General features: G+C 38.0%; 1 protein-coding gene across 1 annotated transcript in view; it reads left to right on the forward strand.

Moving 5' to 3' along the window:
- Positions 1 to 24804, forward strand: part of ERICH3 (glutamate rich 3) — a 117706-nt gene that overhangs the window by 42892 nt on the left and 50010 nt on the right. Inside the window, exons 6-8 of the mRNA XM_043460959.1 lie at positions 1298 to 1456; positions 7979 to 8197; positions 21555 to 21735. Of these exons, the coding sequence (XP_043316894.1) occupies positions 1298 to 1456; positions 7979 to 8197; positions 21555 to 21735 (559 nt within the window). The remainder of the gene's footprint in view (positions 1 to 1297; positions 1457 to 7978; positions 8198 to 21554; positions 21736 to 24804) is intronic.

Genomic DNA, 24804 nt, shown 5'->3' on the forward strand with positions numbered 1-24804 from the left:
ATTCTTGATTAGAAAATGCATCAGTCAGGGTCTCAGCAGGAAACAGATGGCTCACACAAATAGGGTAATTAGGACGAGTTTAATAAAGAAACTATTTAGAAAGATGCAGGCAGGGTGAAGGAAAACCAACTATGGATGTAAAGCCTGCTGGGGTGAACACAGTGGGAAACCACATCATGTAGGGCTAAGGGGAAAGGGAGGTACTGGATACCAGAACCAGCAGGTGGTTTCTGGAAGAAGACTTCCTGGAGAGCTGTGGACTTTGGTGGAGGGACCCAGTTGGCCCATCATGACCTCGGCAAGGAGGGTCCAACAGCACTAGGACCCCAGTCTCCTTCCCTCCTGTCTTTGATCTCCTGCCAGTGTCTTTCACTGGCCGAATCCAACTGGAAACCTGAGGTTAGTTGATGTGGTCCATTAAGGAATGACTCCCAGCAGCCAGAGCAGAATGGAGAAGGCAGAGAAGAGGAGCAAATGGAAACTCTCTAGCTTGGAAAGCATCTCCAAACATCTACATTTTGATAGTATTTTCCAAAGTTGCCAGTTACTAGTTGTCATTTTTGTTTTCCTAATAGTTCAAGGAAGAGATTGAATAAATGGTAATGCATTAGAGGTAAGCATTCGCCTTCCCTCGTTTTGAATCATATTGTCTGCTTTTACTTCTGCACTAGTCTTAAGGCTTAAAAACTGGAATGAGTTCATTCTAATCATATGCCTTTAGAGCTCTAAAATCAGAACATTATTCAACTTAACATTTAATTGAACAAAAGGCCTCCCAGGTGACTCAAACGGTAAAGAATCTGCCTGCAATGTGGGAGACCTGGGTTCGGTCCCTGGGTTGGGAAGATCCCCTGGAGAAGGGCATGGCAACCCACTCCAGTATTCTTGCCTGGAGAATTCCATGGACAGAGGAGCCTGGTGGGCTACAGTCCATGGAGTTGTAAAGAGTCGGACATGACTGAGCGACTAAAACTTTCACTCTATGGACAGCATCAACTAGGTATTGTCAGTGAGTTTACAGTATGGATGAAATACAGGAACCTAACAGAGAACATCTCCTTTATCTAAAATACTCTACAATTGTGGCATTTAGGTATGTAGAAGACCTCCACACCATATGTTTTAACAAATACATTGGGTCATAAGGGTATATATAATGAAAGGACATAATTAAAGTTTAATCTGTTCAGTAAAAAGGCACCATTAATTACTCTAGGCAATTTGTTGAGTTATTAATTGGTTCTGGAAACATGTCAAGATACTAATTTAAATGGAATTTTTTCCCCTAATTGTCTAGACAGCCCCTCGACCATACACTGCTCCCGGAAATATGCAGCCTCCAATTCGATTACAACCTCTTCCCAGTAATCCTGCAGTACGAACTGTTCCAAAGATAACTTTGGGATCCAGATCAAACACCTCCTTGCTGGAAACTGAAACTCCGTTTCCCATTGGGGTAAATGCTTTTTCTTCTCAGTTTTTAAGATGCTAGATTCAATTAATCTATTCAGTGAAATTTATATTGTGTACTTATTAAGCACTTGCTCTGTACTTCTGTTTAATTATATTTTACTTTAATTGGAAGACCTATAATTTCTGTGTTATTGGGAAAAATAGTAAGGAATAGACTTGTAATAATATAAGATGATCTCTCATGAACTTGAAAGGTTGTATAAAAACAAAGAGGATCTTTTTATGGCTAGATATGACTTCTAACAGAATAGACACGGTGTTAACTGCTTCCAAATTTTAAAATGCATGAAACCTAGAAAATGAAAATTTCCAAGAATAGGTTTGCATTTGCATGCTGACTTACTTTACCATCAGTGTATGAAATTGCTTCAAGTTTGACTCTGGAGAAGGTTGGATATAGAGGGAAAAGAATGTCTGTCTTAAAAAAATCCTGAATTAATCACACTCAGAAGCTTGACTATGCTTCTTTTTCAAGGTTATGTCTCAGGTAATTTTCACTTATTTTAAACAAAGCACAGGAAGGAGGTAGGGAAGTCATAAAACATGAGTTACTCTAACAGGGAAGGACAATTGGGACATTTAGTAATTAGAAAAGGTATTGTTTGTATTTCTAAGACCAAGAAGAAACATTTGCCAGCTTAAGAAAGAAACTGTGTTATGAGTACAATTGTAATTATGCTCAAATGGGTGGATTTAGTTCCATTCATTATTAGGAAACATAAGACATATGAAATTAAGATGTTTTTACCTAAAGCTGACAGATGACCTTGTCACTAAGAAATTAATTGAAATAAATTATTTTTCACCTTAAAAGTATAAATATAACCCCCAAATGATAAATAACATTTTAATCCAACTAATATGTTTTTTAGCTGGTGAAGCACTTTTCACAAACCGTACTTTAGTTAATTTAATAGTACATTCTTGGAAAGAAGGATAAATTAAAAAGTGGTGGCATTTTGTCTAGGGAATACTACTTAGAGCTGGGCAGAAGTTATTGGGTCATAAGTCAATTCGGTTGACACTTTCTAGGATCTGATCTCCACTTTAAATGTCCAGAGATTTCCCATTTCAAGCTGGTGTCCAGGAATGGTCAGGTCCTGAGATATTGTCTCAAGCTAACTAAACTAAGCGTGACAAGCCCATTTTTGTCACTATCGTAAATCAAAATAGGGAATCAAATCATAATTAGGGGCCATTAATTCACCAGATATCAAATAAATCAAAGCTTGTAGAAACAGTACATTTCCCCCTTGTAGGCAGACCTAGATAGGAAGCCAGATAACAATGAGAAGGTTGCCTAGTGAGTATGGAATCAGAATGAAGAGATATGGTAAAATGGAATGTTAATGTCATCAGACTGTCTTAGCCTGATGCATCTGTCTCATCTTAGGAATGGGCTTGCCAAAGGTACCAGAAAGCTCAAAGGTCTTTGGCTAAAGCCCTCTGAATCCTCCAGGGATAACTTTGCCTTTAGGACTGGAAATATTCAAAGTCCAATGGGTGGGATTTCCTCTCCCTTAGATAGTACTCAGATGGGCACTCTCCATGTTTGCCAAGGTGATTATATTCTTTTCTAAGTTCCTATTATCTATTAACTCTACTTGATTGGACCCACTTTCTGTTAGATATGTGACCATTATCAATCAGGTAATATTCATTTTCTTCTGACTAGTGAATGACTTTTCTTTTAGGTGATTTTCTAAATCTGCTCTGAGGCACTGGGTAGATTTATTAATTAAATCTTTACAGGGCCTTTTATTTTACCATTTCCAAGTTTTGGGTTGTGAATGAGTAAGGGATTGACATTTAACGGTAGCTTGTGATTCATGTTGAGGTTTGACAGTAAACAAAATTCTGTAAAGCAGTCATCCTTCAGTTAAAAAATAAATTAATTTTAAAAATGGTAGCTTATATGTGCTGACAAGGCTGAGATCAATTCCATGTTAATTTCAACCAGCTAAACTTAACATTTTTCATCCAGTGGAATTGAATTGGGCATTTACTCTTGGCTGGGTCCTGCTCTAGGCATTAGTAGTGTATCAGTTACCAAAGCAGACAATGTTCTTTGGCTTTTTGGAGTTTATACTGCGATGTACACAGTCAAAATGGACCGCCAAGAAAGACATGTAATTCTTTCAATGGCATTGATGATGAAAATTACTTAATATAAAATCAGACAAGAAATTCCTAAAGAATAATAGTTTGCATGACTGCTGAGGATGTAGTAAGCACCCACTAAATAGTAAAAGATATGCATGGGGGCATTGTTTGAAGGTGTGACATACTTAAGCAAGTTGAATTTTTCAAGTATTAGGAGCAAGGATCTTTGATTTAGGCAAAAGCAATTTGGTCAAAACAGATTGGTTGAGATGCTGTTAAATGAATTAATGACATAACTGAAAATTATTATACTTGGAATGAGAGTTTCTTATATACTGTTGATAGGAACAGAAATTGGTACAACTATTTGTGAAGGAGTATGGGAATATTTATCAACATTTTAAATGAACATGCTCAAGCATTTTAGCATATTGGAATTTATCCTAGGAACATACATGCATGTGAAGAGAAATAGATTCAGAAACTTTAGAATTATAATATTTCCAATAGTGAATGTTTGGAAGACACCTAAGAATTTATTGTTTAAAAATGCTATAGCATATTAAATAATATTTAAAAATAAGGTAAATTATTTATACTGCCATAGGGAGATGTCCAAGATTCTTTGGGCTAGAAAAAAAAGCAAGGTATGAAGCAGTAGTTTAATTTTTTAAAAATTTACTAAACTTCATTACCAAATAAGGCATGCCAATGATGGATAACTACTTAGAAATTAAAAGTAGAACCTCCCAAGACCAAAAAGTTCTGAATTCATTGATTTTATTGGTTTATTATCTTATTTTCACTTCTTTAATTTATATTTGTTATTATAATGTCAGTGCACACCAGCACAGAAAAATTAGAAAATGTAAGAAAAGAAAAATGAGACCATAAATAATACCTGCAGCATCAAGCAATCTAGTAATTCTAAGCCCCTTAACGAATATCTATTTAAATCCCTTCTGTTCATATAAGTGTTGATTTCAATCAAAACATGGAGTACCCATGCCTTTATTTAATCTGTTTTTGTTTAATAGCAATGAAAATGTTTGGGGAATGACTTCTCTTTCTTAAAAATAGCTTTTTACAATTTAAGCATCTCAAAATAAAATATAAATTGGCTGAAAATAAATTTAAAACAATACCAAATAAATCGGTATAAGACAGATTTAAATGATTAAAGATAATCTAAAGTTTGAAAACTACTTCAGACATACAAAAATTATCAATATGTGAAAATTCAGAGGCTCAAATACACCTGAAACTAAAATTTTTGGTTATACATTAGGTACTTTTTAGTCATTAAGGTACTAAATGTTGACTAAACTTATATGCTCCACCCCTACAAATAATCCAAATCCTTAAAGTCAACCCTGTGTTCAGAGTCTTCCAGTCATCCCTGATTTTATCAAAATCCACATGTAAATTATTTAAATGAAATGTATGACCACGCTGCATGGAGCTTTTTATGTCAGGACTCTGAAAGAATAGATTAACAGTATTCTTTTTAAAGCCTGATGAGAATCTTTTATCATAACAAAGCAAAATTTATTTAACTATCCTTTTACTGATGGACTTGGTAGTTCAACTAAATTTTTTTCCTCTTTTTTTCATGGAAAAGCATTTTATTTATATATTGCAGTGTGTACATGTCAATCCCAAACTGATCAATTAAATTTTTTAGACATATTTATGTGTGTACCTGTGTGTGTGTATCCTTATACACACTTACATAAATGTACTTGTGCAGTTAACTGGTAAAATTTATTCTTACAAGTTAAATTTCTGAGAGAAAATAACTTGAATAGAGACTTTGGGTCAGAGTCTAGGTTTTTGATTCCTTGAAACCATATTACCAAGGAATGTTGTAACACCTGGATAGGTGAAATCAATGTAAAAAAAAAAAAGTACAAATACCTCATCATTGAGTGGACTACCCAATCCTGTCTTGAAGTACAATACTTCAAAACCTAGTGATTTTAAATTGTTTCATTGTACTGGGTCCCCATAGATTTAATGAATCACTGAGGGAAAAACCCCAAAGTGCTATAAAAATGCCATGATTGTATGTTTGATTTAAAAAATATACTTAAAAAAGTTTAGAAATCCATGAAAATTTGATTTGCTATGGATACTGCAAAATGCCATTTTTCAACAGATTGAAGTGTCTTAAGTTTTGCCTATTAATATCAGTTGTGTTTGCATGTAATGTCAATGCCTGTAATTTTGAGTTTGTAATTTTGAGTTATATTACATTACCACTTCTACTTCCCACATTCTTATGTCATGAAATTTGATTCAGTTCAGTTCAGTTCAGTTGCTCAGTCATGTCCAACTCTTTGTGACCCCATGAACCACAGTCCGCCAGGCCTCCCTGTCCATCACCAACTCCCAGAGTTTACCCAAACCCATGTCCACTGAGTTGGCGATGCCATCCAACCATCCCATCCTCTGTCGTGCCCTTCTCCTCCTGCCTTCAATCTTTCCCAACATCAGGGTCTTTTCAAATGAGTCAACTTTTTGCATCAGGTGGCCAAAATATTGGAGTTTCAGCTTAAACATCAGTCCTTACAATGAACACCCAGGACTGATTTCCTTTAGGACTGATCTTCTTAGAGGATATTCTTAGAAGATCCAGGACTGGTTGGATCTTCTTACAGTCCAAGGGACTCTCAAGAATCTTCTCCAACACTGCAGTTCAAAAGTGTCAATTCTTCTGTGCTCAGCTTTCTTTATAGTCCAACTCTCACATCCATACATGACCACTGGAAAAACCATAGCCTTGACTAGATGGACCTTTGTGGACAAAGTAATGTCTCTGCTTTTTAATATGCTGTCTAGGTTGGTCATAACTTTCCTTCCAAGGAGTAAGCTTCTTTTAATTTCATGGCTTCAGTTACCATCTGCAGTGATTTTGGAGTCCAAAAAGAAAAAGTCAGCCTCTGTTTCCACTGTTTCCCCATTTAATTGCCATGAAGTGATGGGACCAGATGCCATGATCTTAGTTTTCTGAATGTTGAGCTTTAAGCCATTTTCACTCTCCTCTTTTACTTTCATCAAGAGGCTCTTTAGTTCTTCACTTTCTGCCATAAGGGTGGTGTCATTGGCATATCTGAGGTTATTGATATTTCTCCCAGTGATCTTGAGTCCAGCTTGTGCTTCATCCAGCCCAGCATTTCTTATGATGTACTCTGCATAGAAGTTAAATTAGCAGGCTGACAATATACAGCCTTGATGTACTCCTTTTCCTATTTGGAACCAGTCTGTTGTCCCATGTCCAGTTCTAACTGTTGCTTCCTGACCTGCATACAGGTTTCTCAAGAGGCAGGTCAGGTGGTCTGGTATTCCCATCCCTTTCAGAATTTTCCACAGTTTATTGTGATCCACACAGTCAAAGGCTTTGGCATAGTCAATAAAGCAGAAATAGATGTTTTTCTGCAACTCTCTTGCTTTTTTGATGATCCAGTGGATGTTGGCAATTTGATCTCTGGGTCCTCTGCCTTTTTTAAAACCAGCTTGAACATCTGGAAGTTCACGGTTCACGTATTGCTGAAGCCTGGTTTGGAGAATTTTGAGCATTACTTTACTAGCGTGTGAGATGAGTGCAATTGTGTGGTAGTTTGAGCATTTGGCATTGCCTTTCTTAGGGATTGGGATGAAAACTGACCTTTTCCAGTCCTGTGTCCACTGTTGAGGTTTCCAAATTTGCTGACATATTGAGTGTAGCACTTTCACAGCACCATCTTTTAGGATTTGAAATAGCTCAACTGGAATTCCATCACCTCCACTAGCTTTGTTTGTAGTGATACTTCCTAAGGCCCACTTGACTTCACATTCCAGGATGTCTGGCTCTAGGTGAGTGAGTGATCACACCATCGTGATTGTCTGGGTCATGAAGATCTTTTTTTGTATAGTTCTTCTGTGTATGCTTGCCACCTCTTCTTAATATCTTTAGCTTCTCTTAGGTCCATACCATTTCTGTCCTTTACTGAGCCCATCTTTGCATGAAATGTTCCCTTGGTATCTCTGATTTTCTTGCAGAGAGCTCTACAGGGCTCTTAAGTGGGGCTCCGCTGCTGGCTCAGACGGTAACGAGTCAGCCTGCAGTGCAGGAGACGCGTGTTTGATTCCTGGATCAGGAAGATCCCCTGGAGGAGGAAACAGCAACCCACTGCAGTATTCTTGCCTGGAAAACCCCATGGATGGAAGAGCCTGGCGGGGATTCATTGGGTCGCAGTGATTCATTGGGTCAGACACAACTGAGCGACTGCACTTTCACTTTGCCTGTTAATATCAGTTGTGTTTGCCTGCAATGTCGATCATAGTCTTGTCTGTAATTTTGAGTTATGTTGGGTGACGAATTCTATTTCACTCATTCTTATGTCATGAAATCTAATTATAGGGCAAGAAGGCAATGATGAAGTTCAGGAACTCCATGGACAATTCACAGGAGATGAATCGATACCAGTTTCCAAGCATTAACCGTTACATTATGCCTATTCCTCCTCCACTTCCTCCCACCAGTGGAAAAATCACAAAAGAAAATAGACCTGAAACATGGAGAAGGAGAAGATTTCGCCCAACCACTGCTCCAAATGGCTTAGAACCTGCTTTTACCAAGGTGATTATGGAATCAACTTTTCTTTCATTAATTTAGCACCAATTAACATTGCACTATTAGATTTCTAGATGTGCGGTAAGAGATTATAGGGAAATTGAATGCCAAATGACTTTCATACAAAATATAATAATTTTGTAAATATAGTAATTGTAAGCTTGAAGGAATCCGAAACCAAATATTTGAGTAATCCAGTTGAATAATTTAGCATAATTTAAAAAAAATTAAGTAAATCTTATACTCAAATTTAGTTTGTACTATACCCATTTCCAAATCATTTATGTCCTTCAATTTGCCATTCAATCATGTCAGCAAGTATTTTAACATTTAATTTGTGAATATTAGTAACATATTGAAAACCACAGTGTTCCATATAAAATAATTATTGAAACTCACTTTTAATAATTTTTGGCGAATTACTGTATAATATTTATAAATATTTCCCTTTCCATGTTCTAAAACTGTTTTGTTGTAATCATTCTTCAAAATACTGATAAAGAATGTTGTTCTAAGGTCATTTACACTTTTACAGATACAGGCTAGTATGAAGGTCAAAAATCTCTTACTTTGTAGTGTAAATACACAACCAATAATCTATTATATGCAATTTCTGTGGTTATTGGCAACTGGCTGGGTCAACATTTCACTGCTGGAGAATCAGGGAGTGAAGTTCCAACACTGCACATTGATAGCATGCTAGCTCTTCAAAACCAGCCTAGTTCAAGTGCTTTATTTACCCCATCCACATCTCTCTCCTAGCAGCTATCCTCACCAATAACCTTCTCTAAAAATTGTGGCTATCTTCTTCTTGCATGCTTAGATTTCCTTCTTTCAATCCGCCTCTCACCAATTCTCTTTCTTTGTTACGGTCTCTGACTGAGTGTTGTATCCTTCATCCTTGAGGTTCCCTCCCCTTCCTCCCCCAGCCCTGTTCCTTGAGCTTATTTTTCCCATTACATGACACTTTGCACTGTCTGTCATTCTTCTCTCCTATTTGGATGTTTATTCTTTCCTCTAACATCCATCTGTCTCTCGATATACCCAGGCCTTATATAGAGTAACTAAATCCTTTCCTCATATTCTGTAGCCTGAGACTTCTGTTATCTCCTTTCCTACTGCAGAGTTCTCTGAAGTCTAGTTTACTGTAGCTTTCTTCTAACAAGCAACCCCAGGTGTCTCAGATTACAGCAGCAACTTCTTTTTATCATCACTGTCTGTTGGTGTTCAGTGGCAATTCTGAGACCCAGACTGGATGAATCATCCTTGCCTGGGGTGTGTTTGCCTCGTGGACAACAGAGTCATGGAATGCTTTGTAGGTTCCATTCAGGAGTGATACTTGTCACTTACACTTGAATTCCATTATTAAAGCCTGACATAGAGTGGCGGTATCATCCTCTTATAAAGAGTGGGCAGTGAATATTTGGGGCCATGATATGAGAAGGTACTAATCCACAAATTTACTATGTATTCTTTGAATGCTGGCATTTGTCTCCACCAGGCCAACAAACATGCTCTCTTAAAGGCTGTGGCTCCATTTGCAAGAACGGTAATTTCCTCATCGTCCTTGTTTGGTGGCAAATTTGATTTTCTAGTGTTAAAAATATATTACTGGGATGAACTCTACCCAGTCCTACTTTTTCAAGAAATGTTTAAATATCATATAAACCATAAGAATATGTAAAATCTATATGTTCAGGTTAAACAACAATTAAAAACCTATGTATATACCATTACTTCTCAACAAAGTAGCAGACTTTTGTCATATGACAAGCCCCCTATTTCCTGCCTTCCCCAACTCCTTCTCAGAGCAACCAATATACTGACAAGTGTATTAATTGAGTCCCTGCTTTTGTTTGGAGTTCTATTATTTATATGCATAAAACTTCAGAAAAAAGCTCAAACTTAGCATTGTAATGAAAGGCTAATATTTCCAGGAGAAAATAAGCTGAATAGAGCTTTGGGTCACCATCTAGGTTTGGTTCCTTACAGTTTTAAGAGCTCCTGGTAGAGAAGTAAGAGAGTTCAGGTCATGAGTGTTCCTAAAAAATCAGTTCGGTTCAGTTGCTCGGTTGTGTCCAACTCTTTGCAACCCCATGGACTTCAGCATGCCAGGTTTCCCTGTCCATCACCAACTCCCAGAGCTTGCTCAAACTCATGTCCATGGACTCAGTGATGCCATCCAACCATCTCATCCTTTGTCATCCCCTTCTCCTCCTGCCTTCAATCTTTCCCAGCACCAGGGTCTTTTCCAATGAGTCAGTTCTTTGCATCAGGTGGCCAAAGTATTAGAGCTTCAGCATCAGTCCTTCCAATGAATATTCAGGACTGATTTCCTGTAGCATTGACTGGTTTGAGCTCCTTGCAGTTCAAGGGACTCTCAAGAGTCTTCTCCAACACTGCAGTTCAAAAGCATCAATTCTTTGGTGCTCAGCTTTCTTTATAGTCCAACTCTCACATCCATACATGACTACTGGAAAAACCATAGCATTGACTATTATGGACTTTTGTCAACAAAGTAATGCCTCTGTTTTTTTAATATGCTGTCTAGGTTTGTCATAGCTTTTCTCCCAAGGAGTAAGTGTCTTAATTTTCTTAGAAAAATGAGGCTTACCAGAGTCAGGGCATCTAGTGAAGTCCTCATGTGAGCCTGATGCTGGATGTCTAGCAGGAATATACTCAGGCAAATGGGCTTCTGTAGCTGTGTGCAGAGGAGAGAGCAGCAACTTCTCCATCCTGTGGTCATGACCAGTGAAGCATAGATAAGCATGTGAGCCAGCTTCCCCTGGGCATTCTACTTCAGGTTAGGAACATAGCGGGTGTCAGCAGGCATCCTGGCTCTGACAGACCTTGGTATGTCTGGCTCTTGAGTTCACAAGGCTTCAGTCTGACTTGGTCTTTTTTTTTAACTCTGTTCTCTCTTTTTGGAAATCTTATTTTGAGAATGTTGGTACTACTAGACTGATGCTCTAATATTCTTAGCTTTTCTCTCATATTTTCTACTTCTTTACCTTTGTTCTACTTGCTGGGAGATTTCTTCAATTTTATCTTCCACACATTCTATTGACATTTTTCTTTTTTAAAGTTTTATTGAAGTATAGTTGATTTAGAATGTTCTGTTAAATTTCTACTGTACAGCAGAGTGACTCGGTTATATATTCTTTTTCATATCCTTTTCCATTATGATTTTTCACAGGATATTGCATCTAGTTCCCTGTGCTATATACTGGACTTCCCAGATGGTTCAGTGGTAAAAAAAAAAAAAAAAAAACCCACCTGCCAATTCAGGAGACGCAGGAGATGTGGGTTCAATCTCTGGGTCAGAAAGATCCTCTGGAGAAGGAAATAGCAGCCCATTCCAGTATTCTTGCCAGGATAGTTCCATGGACAGAGGAGCTTGGCAGCCTATAGTCCATAGGGTTGCAAAGAGTTGGACAGGACTGAGCACACATGCACGCTATCCATTAGGACCTTGTTGTTTATCAGTCCTATATATAATAGTTTGCATCTGCTAATCCCAGACTCTCAATCCTTCCTTCCCCGACCCCCTTCCCCTTGGCAACCACAAGTTCATTCTCTGTATCTGTGGGTTATTGACATTTGTCTTTTCCCGCCATATTTTAAATCCTAGAACTCCTTTTGTTCACTGAATGTTACTCTTAAAAAGCATCTTGTTCTGTAAGATTTTGATCCTTTGGTACTTGTGGAGATTTGCTTTGTGGGCTAAGATAGGCTCAACTTTTGTAAAGAATGTGATTCTCTAATTGTTGGGAGCAGAATTCTTCCAATAGGTAAGAAATGTCCAATTATGTTACTCATAATTTTACATCCTTGCTATTCCTTTTATCCACGTGGTCTCTTAGTTTTTGAGTTCTAGTGAGAATTAATTCTTTGTAGTTGTGGATTTGTCGGTTTCTTCTTGTAATTAATTGAGTTCTGTTTTGTAAATATTGAGAATACTTGGTTATATGCCCTCAGATTTAGGATACTTTATCTCACTGGTGAAAATATTCTTTATTATTAAAAAAAGATCCTCTTTATTATTACTTTTGGCCTCAAAATCTATTTTGTCTAATAGTACTTCTTATTTTCTTTAGATTATATATTGTTGTTGTTCAGTTGCTAAGTTGTGCCTGACTCTTTGAGACCCCATGAACTGCAACACACAGGGCTTCCCTGTCCTTCACTATCTCCTGGAGTCTGCTCAAACTCATGTCCATGTGTCAATGATGCCATCCAACCATCTCATCCTCTGTTGCCTGCTTCTCCTCCTGCACTCAATCTTTCCCAGCATCAGGATCTTTTCCAATGAGTCAGTTCCTTGTATCAGGTGGCCAAAGTATTGGAGCTTCAGCTTTAGCATCAGTCTTACCAATGAATATTCAGGACTGATTTCCTTTAGGATTGACTGGTTATATCTCCTTGTAGTTCAAAGGACTCTCAAGAGTCTTCTCAAGCATCACAGTTCAAAAGCATCGATTCTTTAGTACTCAGCCTTCTTTATGGTCCAACTCTCAGATCTGCACATGACTACTGGAAAAACCATAGCTGTGACTAGGCAGATCTTTGTCGGCAAAGTTATGTCTCTGCTCTTTAATATGCTGTCTGGATTTGTCATAGCTTTGCTTCCAAGGAGCAAACATCTTTTAATTTCATGGCTGCAGTCACTGTCTGCAGTGATTTTGGAGTCCAAGAAAATAAAATCTGTCACTGTTTCAACTTTTTTTCCCATCTATGAAAACCACAATCACAGAAAGATTATTTTTATATATATGAATATCTATATTTATATTCCTTTTACTTTCACTCTTCAATGTCTTTAAAGCTTTAAACTTTAAATATGTTTATGTGTAGCATATGTGTGCTTTCTGTTTATTTCAACTGAGAATCTGTCCATTTAATTAGTGAGTTTAATTACTGATTTATTTTATTTTGTGGTATGTTTAGACTTATTTCTACCATCTTACTTTGTATTTTCTACTTACCGTGATTTTTCTTTGATAGTAGTAGTATCTTATGCCATTACTGCCTCTTCCTTGAAGCTTCTTCCTCTTGCCTCATGGCACTCTGCTTTCATGGTTCTTTACTCTCTCCTTTTACCTACTGTCTTGCTCCTCTGTGTCTCTTTCATCTTCACCCCTAAACCGGGCCATCACCATAGGCTTAGACCTTGACACTTGTCTTTCTATTCAAAATGTGATCATCTTCTCACACGGTTTCAGTAGTTTTCTAGATGTCTCTTGGATTTGTCACTAGCTACTGGGTCCTGGTCCTGGGTTTAAGAATAAAATTGGCACAGTGGGGTAAATCATGTACTTTCATTTAAATATTTGGATTTATTTTATATTTGATCAAGAAAAGACTTGTTTAAGGAAAGGTGGCTCTCATGATTAATTTGCACATTAAATTCATACTTTTATCACTACCATCCCCCAAAAAATGCTCTTAAAAGAAAGAAGCAAAAGAAAGAGCCAAAGAAATATGGCTTGCTGGTGGCCCATCACCGGTTCCTCTGTGCATGTGTAGAACAGGATCCCTGGCTTCTTTGGTCTGTGTCTCTAAGCCATGATCCAGGAAGCCAAATGACATGGTGTAAATTTCACAGCCCAGCACATTGCTTCTGTACCCTGTTGCTTTATAATGTGAAGATATAATACCTGCAGAGCTTATAATGCTTTTATGGAATCTCTGCAACTAGTTAGATTTTACTCTGAGTTTTACCTCACCAATCTGCAGATTTTTGTGTTTCCACTCGGGACTGCTTATCACCTATTCCACACAGGCACCTACTGAAAATGTGGATGTCCTATATAGTGTTTATAGATGTGAAAGTAAAGGCTTTCAAATAAGAACCTGCTTGCGTGCTAAGTTGCTTCAGTTGTGTCCGACTCTTTGCAACCCTGTGGACTACCAGACTCCTCTATCCATGGGATTCTCAAGGCAATAATAGTGGAGTGGGTCGCCATTTCCTACACCAGGAGATCTTCCCAACCCGAAGATCGAACCCACATCTTCTACATTGCAGGCGGGTTCTTTACCACTGAACCACCAGGGAAGCCCAAATAAAAACCTACTTAAACATTATGTTTATCAATTTAAAAAATGAAACATAGTTTGCTTTAATTTCTTATATATTTTATAAAAGAGAGGTCAAAGAGTTTCTCCAGGCATGAACTAGTCTGGGGCTTTCTCCTATTTGCCTGAGGTCCCCTGTCCACCTTCTAGACTTCAGATAGTTCAGTTCAGTTTCAGTTCAGTCGCTCAGTAGTGTCTGACTCTTTGCGACCCCATGAATCACAGCACGCCAGGCCTCCCCATCCATCACCAACTCCCGGAGTTTACTCAAACTCATGCCCATCGAGTGGGTGATGCCATCCAGCCATCTCATCCTCTGTCATCCCCTTCTCCTCCTGCCCCCAATCCCTCCCAGAATCAGAGTCTTTTCCAGTGAGTCAACTCTTCGCATGAGGTGGCCAAAGTATTGGAGTTTCAGCTTCATCATCAGATAAGCCCTATGCAATTACAGATGCCTGAAAGGTGGGTAGGAAGTTAGCAAACAAAATCAGGGAGCAGAGGGTTAAAGGGAGGAATGGGAGGGGAGTGTAAGCAGTCCATCTCAGTAGTAGTAGATTCTACATAATGGTGTTAAAATGAAACTTTGTAGAATAGCTCCCAACTTTTTTCTCCCCTGCTTAAAAGCTTTCACTAGCTTCCTCTTTCCTAATGAAAGTGACGTAGTCTTCTGCCCGCTTTCAAATGTCCCATTATTATTCACCTATGCTGAGACCTATAGATCAGGACACTTGCCTTTAAGTTTGTTGCTTACAGTTCTCAAGAGGAAGGGACATGCCTGTTTATTTTAGTCAGGCTTCCATCTCGAATATTGTTTGACCACATATCGCACTGTGGCTCAGCAAAGTTGATAGATAAAATTAACCATCACACCAGGCCTTGTAGGGTCACCCAGGGAAGCACCAGGACTGTCAGGAGTGAGGGTGGGAGGAAGAGGTGGGAAAGAGCATCTGTTGTGGTTTTTGAGGAAGGATCAGGCAATGGAGGGTAAGCAGGCTTAGGATAGGATGGCATGAATGATTTTGGCAGGCTTCTGTGTTGGGCTGTCCTCAGTTGTCTGATACCTGGGAAGGGTAGGGGAATATGGGCCCAGTTTGTTAGAGAGTCGGGGAGGGTGGATATGGGCTTTCAGTTGGTTAGTTTGTATATGATATATGTTCTCCTAGGCAAGTCATCTATTATGTCTGGTGGCTTAGTCGCAAAGTTGTGTCCAACTCTTGTGACCCCATGGAAGGTAGCCTGCAATGCTCCTCTGTCCATGGGATGTCCTAGGCAAGAATACCAGAGTGGGTTGCCATTTTCTTCTCTGGGGGATCTCCCTGTCTCAGATATTGAAACAGAGTCTCTTGCATCTCCTGCATTGGGCAGGCAGATTCTTTACCGACTGAGCCACCAGGGAAGCCCTTATTATGTCTAGGAACTGGTTAGTCTTGGGTGAGGTGTATCCCAGGGTCAGCAAGGACCCAGATGTCAAAACATCAGAATAAAGGGACATGCTTAGTGTACTAGCATTTAAGGGCTTCTGACTTTGGCCCTTTTCCAGCTTTCTCTCTGCTCCTGGTCAAGCCAAGCTGAACTATTTTCTATACCCTCGACTGGTTGGTCTACTACTTCCCCATCTCAGGTATATACTTTTTAAAAATTAGTGTATGCCAGATATTCTATGAATTGCCAGAGAATGCATAACAGATAAGAAGAATGTGTTACCTATCTTTCCCTGATCTTCTCAAAGACTTCATGCTCTATACTGTATTTCTGTACACAGGAATAGGATTCCATCTCTTCTTCCCTTCAAAAGGACTTCGTTACTTTTCCTATGTTCTTTAATATTTTCTGCTTAACATAAATATTCATGTACCTTTATTCTTACTTCTACTCCCAGATTATGAAGCTTGTTGAGGGCAGGTGTTTGATTTTATTTACATATAGTCACATGTTTCTTAGTAGTGTGTTCATAAATGGGTATTGCGTTATTATCCATGCAAAAAGTAAGCTTTAGTTATACTTTTTAGCTTAGGTAAATGTTGTAGATGACAATTATGCCTTTCAAGTATAGATCCCTTTTCTCCAATAACAGATAAAGCCTAACAAATATTAGCTTTGTGGGGAAATTGCACATTTCTTTTGTTTGACTTAATTTAAGTAATATTTTTAAAATTTAAAATACTTTAAAAATTTCTTCTAGCCAGTGTATTACCTTGGTATTTTTACTGTTAGTTTTTCTCATCAATAGACTCAGATTTGAGAATGAAAAAGGAAAAACATCAGCATGATTTTAATATATGGTAATTCAACATATTTCATGGTAGGCTTGATTTATTTTAGGCAATGTTTTCCTTTAAACAATGCTTTTGCTTAAAATTAGCATTGCAGTTTGGTAACTACATAACTAAAAAGAACTTAAAAACAGTATTAAAAAAGTCAATTCAACAATCAAAATATCTTTGCAGCTGGCGTTGTGGAACAAAACCCTAGAAGAAAGGAAGAATCAAAAAAAAAGAAAGGAAGAATCAGAAATGATTCTAGGAGTCAGGGCAGACCACTACTAAGAGGGTCCGATTTGGGGCCTTCTCACCAAAATCAAAATCCAGCTGGATAATTTCTGGTCTTAACAGATTTGATGAGTTCATTCTATTGAGGGAGATGAGGCAGTAAAGCATCCAGTGTCAGTTCAGCATCCTGAAAATCTGGAGCTCAGATTCCTCCAGAAGTCCAGAAAGACCAAGGCGTTTGGAGGTCGGTCAGGAATTTGCATGAGATATAGGTCATACAGTAGTAAGAAAAACAGGCAGGGATAAAGTGCAAGGAAGATGCATAGTAAAAGCAAGGGAGGGAGAAGGAAAGAACAAGTTAAAAGCAGTGAGAAAGAGAAGAGAAAGGGCAGAACTAAATGAGGAGAGTGAAGACAGGTTTCCATCACAACCAGAGGCTTCCTGAAACATTAGGGTATGAACACTGCAGCACTTTTCCTCTGGCTCAAGTCAGAATTTCCTCTCCTAAAGACTTGAATAGGGCTTCCCTGGTGTCTCAGTGGTAAATAATTTGCCTGCCAGTGCAGGAGACATGGGTTCAATCCCTGGGTCGGGAAGATCCCCTGGAGAAAGAAATGGCAATCCACTCCAGTATTCTTGCCTGGGACATCCCGTGGACAGAGGAGCCTAGCAGGCTGCAGTCCATGGGGTCGCAGAGTTGGGCTTGACTTAGTGACTGCACAGCAAGACCTGAATCAAGAGTCAACATGAAGTCTCTGCCGCTCTTTATGGCCAGGCTTATTATCAATATCAAGGCTTAATCAACAAAGGTGGTGTCTTGTTTAACAGGACACCATGAATCACTTTTCATGCTTTAGTACCTATTGAATTCCAGTAAATGTAGAAAGCTGCTGATTTTGATGGGATCAGCCTGCTTTTGTCTCAGCAAAGGTCAAAATGTGGGATCTCTAATTGTTCCATGGCTGTGTCCAGTCAGATCAATGTTTATTAGGCTTTGACTAGGTGTCAGTGGGCTTCCCTAGTAGTTTAGCTGGTAAAGAATCTGCCTGCAGGAGACCTGGTTTGGCTCCCGGGTAGGGAAGATGCCCTGGAGAAGGGATCGGCTACCCACTCCAGCATTCTTGGGCTTCCCTGGTGGCTCAGATGGTAAAGAATCCACCTGCAATGTGGGAGACCTGGGTTCGATCCCTGGGTTGGGCAGATGCCCTGGGGGAGGGCATGGCAACCCCTCTAGTATACTTTCCTGGAGCATCCCCATGGATAGAAGAGCCTGGTGGGCTACAGTCCGTGGGGTCGCAAAGAGTCGGACATGACTGGGTGACTAGGCACAAATTAGCCGTCAGCACTGACAAGACATAGGGGTGGGGCATAAAGATCGGTAAGATACTGTCCTTATCTACTGAGAGAGAGGAATACAAGGAAACAGGTCAATGCCGTGTGGCTCCTACAGTTATATAGGCCTTGAGATTAAAAGCATGTTGGTCATGTGTGGACCATTACAATTAGGTCAGTTGCTGTACCTTTAGGTATAACCCAAGAAATTGCAATAGTTGAAAGATAATAGGAGTTAGAGACTATAAGACTTTTTTTTACTGTCTGAGGAATGTTGGACTTCATCCCATGGATATTGGGGATCATTGGAAGACTTTTAGCAGGAGAGTCACATGATCTATTTAGTGACAGTAGATCACTCTGATATCTAGGAGGAGGGAGAATTTGAAGGAAAATATGATGGAAGTGTGGGGGCCAATTGGTAAGGTAATCATATATCCAGATTTCCTGGAACAGCTCAAATTTATGCTCTTTTTTTCTAGCATTTTAACTGCAAGTTAATTACACTGCTCCAGGTATGATATGATGTTCAGAATTCATCAGGGCTTGTCTTATAGATGGAGAGGAGGGACTGCCCAACACATCAACAAGAACAGGAACTTTGACACTTATTCAGTCTCTAAAATCCACCTATTACGTAGACCTGCGCAGGGATAAAGAGATGCCAGTGAAAATTTAATATATCCACTGAATGCTAAGTATTACAAATATATAATAGTTGACTGGTTCACTACTCAATAGGCTTGCTGTTTGTCAGTTCAGTTTATACTTGCTTGAGAAATCTGAAAAGAAATGAGAAGGAAAGTCATAAGCAACTGGTCAAGGAAGTAAGAGAGATAATCCTTAGTTGTACAGAGGCTTGAGACTTGCTCCTGTTCTTGAAATGCAACTGAATTTTCATGGAAGGTTATGATATTTGCTTGAGGACAGCAGAAATGGCCATGAAACCTTGTTAAAGTTTCATCAGTCTGGGTTCATTATAACCTTGGAAGATTGTAAGTTTAGAGGCAGTTTAGTCAACTGCAAGAAACAATCGTTCATTTCTTAGTGGATGTATTTAATCATGAGCTGTCACTTGGGCCTCCTATTAGAACCCAGAAGGTGTTACTTGGTGGCAATGATTGGGGAATATTTTAAAAAGGAATGAAGCAACCAGACCCAAGAGAAAAGAGATGTTGCTATCAGAAATGCACTTTAGCAGAAAAAATATGAATATGAGTAAATGAAAAGGGTGAAGAGCTGTTCTTGATTTTATTTTTAAACATTCTTCCATCCAGGTTTTCTTTTTGCACTGATGAGGCGGGCCCTTCCTCCACTCTAATCCCACTATTACCTTGTATTTATGTAGTGCTTATCTCCCAGAAGCTCTCAGGGCTACCTCTGAATCCATGCCACTTCAGAAAGTATTGCTTAACGAAGTGGGATGTTCTTATTTAATCCGCCACATCATTAAATGCTCTAGTGGGAGCTTGGAGCTGGATTTGCCTTAGGCTGGTGATTGTGGGTTGGGCTGCACACGTGCATGTCACAGCTCCATAGTCACTCAGGCAAGAGGAAACATGGGATGACTTTGCAACTAGGAGCTGGGCCTGTTATCATACCTATGCTTTCAACTGTGATGCAGAGTGAAGTTTCTAGTCTGCAGAGAATTATCCAGTTTGCTGACTTACTGTCATGGCTCCTGAAGTCCCTGAAATAGTTCTCTGGATTATCTCTCTATTTGGGAGCTCTGTCCACAGGCAAGACAGTGCGCTCAAATTTTAAATCTCAGACTGTCATTTGCACAATTTCATCAAATTTACCTCCTCTGGTTTTTGCTTCAAAGAAATATAAGTGAATGAAAAAAAAAAAAAAATAGAATCCTCCAAGGCAGAAGGAAATGGGTTTGGAGATAGAAGTATTTTAGTAGTTCCTTCAGAATTTTTTTTTTTTTTTTGAGCTTTGTCATTCTTAATAAAAGCATGCTTCCAAGGCATCTATAAGTCAATGAAATCAACAGATCACTGCCTTGGATTCACTGAAAGTTGGTCTCTTCACATTTTTCATTTAGCTAAAAATTGACTTTTAGAAAAGTTAGGTAGATTAAAAGTAATGCCTTATATCTGTATAGTTCTACTGCTGCTGCTAAGTCACTTCAGTCGTGTCCGACTCTGTGCGACCCCATAGACCTCAGCCCACCAGGCTCCCCCGTCTCTGGGATTCTCCAGGCAAGAACACTGGAGTGGGTTGCCATTTCCTTCTCCAATGAGTTAAAGTGAAAAGTGAAAGAAGCCGCTTAGTCGCGTCCGACTCTTAGCGACCCCATGGACTGCAGCCTACCACGCTCCTCCATCCACGGAGTACTGGAGTGGGGTGCTGTGTAGTTCTAGCAGCCTCCAATATTCTTACTGGGACCTATTGAAGTCTTTCAAGGAGCCATTCCATTTCGCTGCCTCTTCTTCCTCTTCCTTTTCTTACTTCCCTTTCCCTGGCTTCCTCTTAGAGGTTAGGCAAACACTGTGCTTATTCATTACTATGAAAAAATACTTCAGAATATAAACCAGGAGGCAAGGTTTTGGATATTTAATCTCACATTTGAGTTTATTGTTTATTTTATACATCACTTAAATTGGTCAGTGCCATAGAATGTCAGATAGGCTTATGAGATGATATTTTTTGGTTGGGTATATTGTTTACTATTTAAGGCTAATATTGATAGTGTTGGTTTTTCATTGAACTGAATGCCTTCTATTAAACTGGATAATCCCAAATATCTGACATATATTATTCCTTATCCTCAGGGTGACTCCTGGAAGAATCAAATGTATGCCTCTCCCCTCACATAGAGTAAACTCAGGGAAGGATGTCTTGTCAGTGCACAAGCATAAAGATATAACACTCAGTTACAAGAACAATTGCTAAATCACAGTTAATGTCAATTTGGATTAGAAGAAAATTATGTCACCAATATTTATTTAATTAATTTGATTTAAATTTTTATTTGGGAACCAGCTAAAAGAACCAAGAGTAGTTTTCCTCTTCACGTCATTGATGTTTTTGTTGCATGAAAAAAAGACACATACTTGAGCTAAAAGTTGACAAACTTTGTCCAGATCCCCAGAATTTACATTACAAATACAAAGCCAAAATGTATATATGTTATAGTTGTTAAAGGTATTTATTTTGTAATGGGGTTGACTTTTTGTGCACTGTGTATGTTGACATGTTATAAAGGATTTTTTTGCTAGGTACATAAAAATAGCCTTTTGTATTCTTTGTATTACAAAAAATGTATATATGTTATAGTTGTTAAAGGTATTTATTTTGTAATGGGGTTGACTTTTTGTGCACTGTATATGTTGACATGTTATAAAGGATTTTTTTGCTAGGTACATAAAAATAGCCTTTTTTATTCTTTGTATTACAATGTCATCACACTCTGATTAGAAGGAGATTAGTTAATAAGTCCCCCTTTTTGTTTATTCTAGGATTCAAGAAGGATTCATAAAACACCACTGCGTAGTAATGCAGCTATTACAATGATCTATTTGGGGAAAAATGTGCACCTAGCTTATGATCACCCAGATTTCCGGGATGAAATAAAAGTTTATCAACAGCACTGTGGTGGAGAAAACCTATGTGTATACACAGGCAAGCTACTTGAAAAAGGTACACATAAAATGTGAATTTTTTAATTGCTTGCAGTTGATGCTATAGATAAGCTATTGTTTATATAATATCAAAATGACTTCAATCACTCTATGAAATTATGCATATCCAGGGACTTATAAACCAGCTGCCTAAAAGTAAATCCAGATTTACTGCTCCATGATTGAAACTGAAGCAGCAATTACTCTTGCAGATTGTGGAAGAAAGAATTTGGAGTGATTTAACCCAGTAACAGATTAATCTTGAGATACAGATATACGATCATTAAAATGTTGCACGAATAACTGTCCCCCAAATTACAAGTTAACTATTTGGCTTGCCATAGTGAATTATATCATACACTATTCTAAGAGAAAAATATTAGATTGGCAATTGTTCTTTAGAAGTATGCTGAGATAAAATCACAAATCCAATAACACTCAGGGTGGACCACACCTAAATAATGCAGCACAAAATTTGGCTAAATGCTTTTATTACATTTTCATTTCCCTTTGATCATAAATCCATGTTTGTTAGCATAAGATAATTTTTATATCCAATATAGGATTTCACATATTGTACCAAAGTGTTTTTTGGTCAATATTTAGTTCTGTGTAACTACAGTTAAAAGGAAGTGTTGTTATGGGATTGTATTTGTTATTTCCTTGCTTAAGAAACTCTTTAGAAAGTGATAGAGTTTTTACTGATTAAAAGAAATATTTATATTTGGGTAATTTAGATATAGACTTAGAGATTGAAGGGAGGAATTGGGAGCAAGCATGGTGGTGTTACTTTTGACTTTTCTGATTTCCCTCATCAATCAAAAACAGTGACTATTAGCTTAAAAAAGTTCTAGCACTTAAAAAGAACTATACATATTTAGGGATAAAATATTGAAAACTTTCCAACATAAGGAAGGATAAACATTTGAATGTTGGTTTTAACTTAGATATTATTATTTAACTTATTTAACTTAAATATTATATATTATAATTAATTATATATATATCAAATATATAATGAACTATATATATTGTTTTGTAATGAAAAACATTTTTCTTTATAAAAGTGTAAAAAATTTCTTTGAAAAAATAATGCTAGAAATTACTTTTCCCATTTTATGTACTTGCCTGCATTATGATTTACCTTGTTTTATTTTGTCATAGCCTTTGAGAATTTGTTCCTTTTATTGTGTAGATGAGAAAAATGAGAGGCGTCAGAGGTACAGACTTCCCCGAGGTCACACTCCCAGCTCTGACCAGGGTTGAGAGCCGATTCCACCCCTCCCCACCACTAGGTGCAGGACCTTTGTTTAGTATTAAATACTATCCGGCTTCCCTGGTAGCTCAGACAGTAAAGCGTCTGCCTGCAATGTGGGAGACCTGGGTTCGATCCCTGGATTAGGAAGATCCTCTGGCGAAGGAAATGACAACCCACTCCAATACTCTTGCCTGGAAAATTCCGTGGATGGTAGGCTACAGTCCAAGGGAATGCAAAGAGTCGGACACGACTGAGCAACTTCACTTCACTTCACTATCTGGCCCCAGTTAGCTATTCTCGGTAACAAAGGGTTTCAAATATTTTCATAATATGAGGGCTATGAAAGCCCTAATGATAAATGATTGCACTTATTTTTTGAACGTATCATTTTCAACTATTAATTTATAAGAATTTCTAAAATTAGCTATAGCCTCAAATTGGAATTAACATAATGAAACATTTCCTGGGTCCTGGATCATGCTTTATTCAACAGAATTCATATATAATGGCTTTTTGACTGTTGGAAAATGTACATACAATTGGAAAAAGAACAAAACTTGGCTGAAGGATTTTCTGGGAGATGATATCCACTCTGTTATAAGATTGCAAAAGGTTACTGGAGAGTGTTACTCAGCTAAGTGTTATTTTGCATGCATATTGATCCTAGGACTGACTTTATGTTATGTCATTCGACAGTCTTAAATAATAGGATGGAATGGGTTCTTAAATAACTGAATCCTGTCCACAGAATAATTTTATCTCAGCTTGCCCTTGATTGCTAGGAAAGTAATTGTTCAAAACTGAAAAAGTTGGGTGTCTTCAAGTTGGCTTGTAGTTCAGCAGTCTTAGCAATTTTAGCTGGACTGAAAAGAATCTGCCCTTTTACAAATCAAAGTTGTGTGTGATTCAGTGAAATGTGAATAAGTTTTTAGAAGATTTCTGCTTTAAGAAAAAGGTCTTTTAGCATTATGCTTGGAGCAGTAAACTCATTAAAAATGTGGCATTTGTTAATTTGTCTTGCTTTTGGATGAGCATAACCAAAAATTAATTATTTAGGAACATAGCAAGTGCATCTTTTATTATAATAGTGATTCATGCTGCCTTGCAATTTGATTTTAGACATCAGGCTATAGATTGATTGTGTATTATGTATACCTGTGAAGGTACAGAATATTTTTGCTACTTGTAAAGAGTACAGTTCTTCACAGCAGTTTTATTTACCATTCATCCTTTCAAATAAGGCAGACGTTGGCCTCCTGGGTTCATATGGATATGAAGAACAAAGTAACTTTTTTCTGGCTGTCTTATAATCCCTTTTCTGCCCCATTTTCTTGTATTTCCATAACCTGATCCTGTTGTAACTATCTGTGCATCCCTCACTACTTCTTCACAAACACAGCAGATGCTTCACTGGTCCCCCTGCCTCCTCCTCCCACCTCCACCACACACTGTTATCTGATCTTTTCCTGTGCTATTTTCTTTGTAACAGGACAAAGAATTTTAAATTCAAAATTGTATTTTAAATTCAAATCTTACCCATCTTTTAAGATTCAGATTAAGGTTGTGAAGTTTTCTCAGCTGACTTCTATTCTTTTTTATCCCTCTCTCTTGATTGTTCATGGTTCTTAGTCTGTACCTAAAACTGAAGTGTTTTATTGTACCTTGACTTATGTTAACTGGTTTTTCTTCTTTTACTTGTTATTATATATTGATTTTTTAAAAAATTAAAAAAAAATAGATGTAGCTTGCATTCCATAAAGTTCATCCACTGTTAAGTGGACAATTGACTGATATTTAGGAATTTTATAGGGCCGTGCAGTCATTAATCAC

The sequence above is a fragment of the Cervus canadensis genome, chromosome 2 (assembly GCF_019320065.1).
Source record: "Cervus canadensis isolate Bull #8, Minnesota chromosome 2, ASM1932006v1, whole genome shotgun sequence".
Classification (NCBI taxonomy): domain Eukaryota; kingdom Metazoa; phylum Chordata; class Mammalia; order Artiodactyla; family Cervidae; genus Cervus; species Cervus canadensis.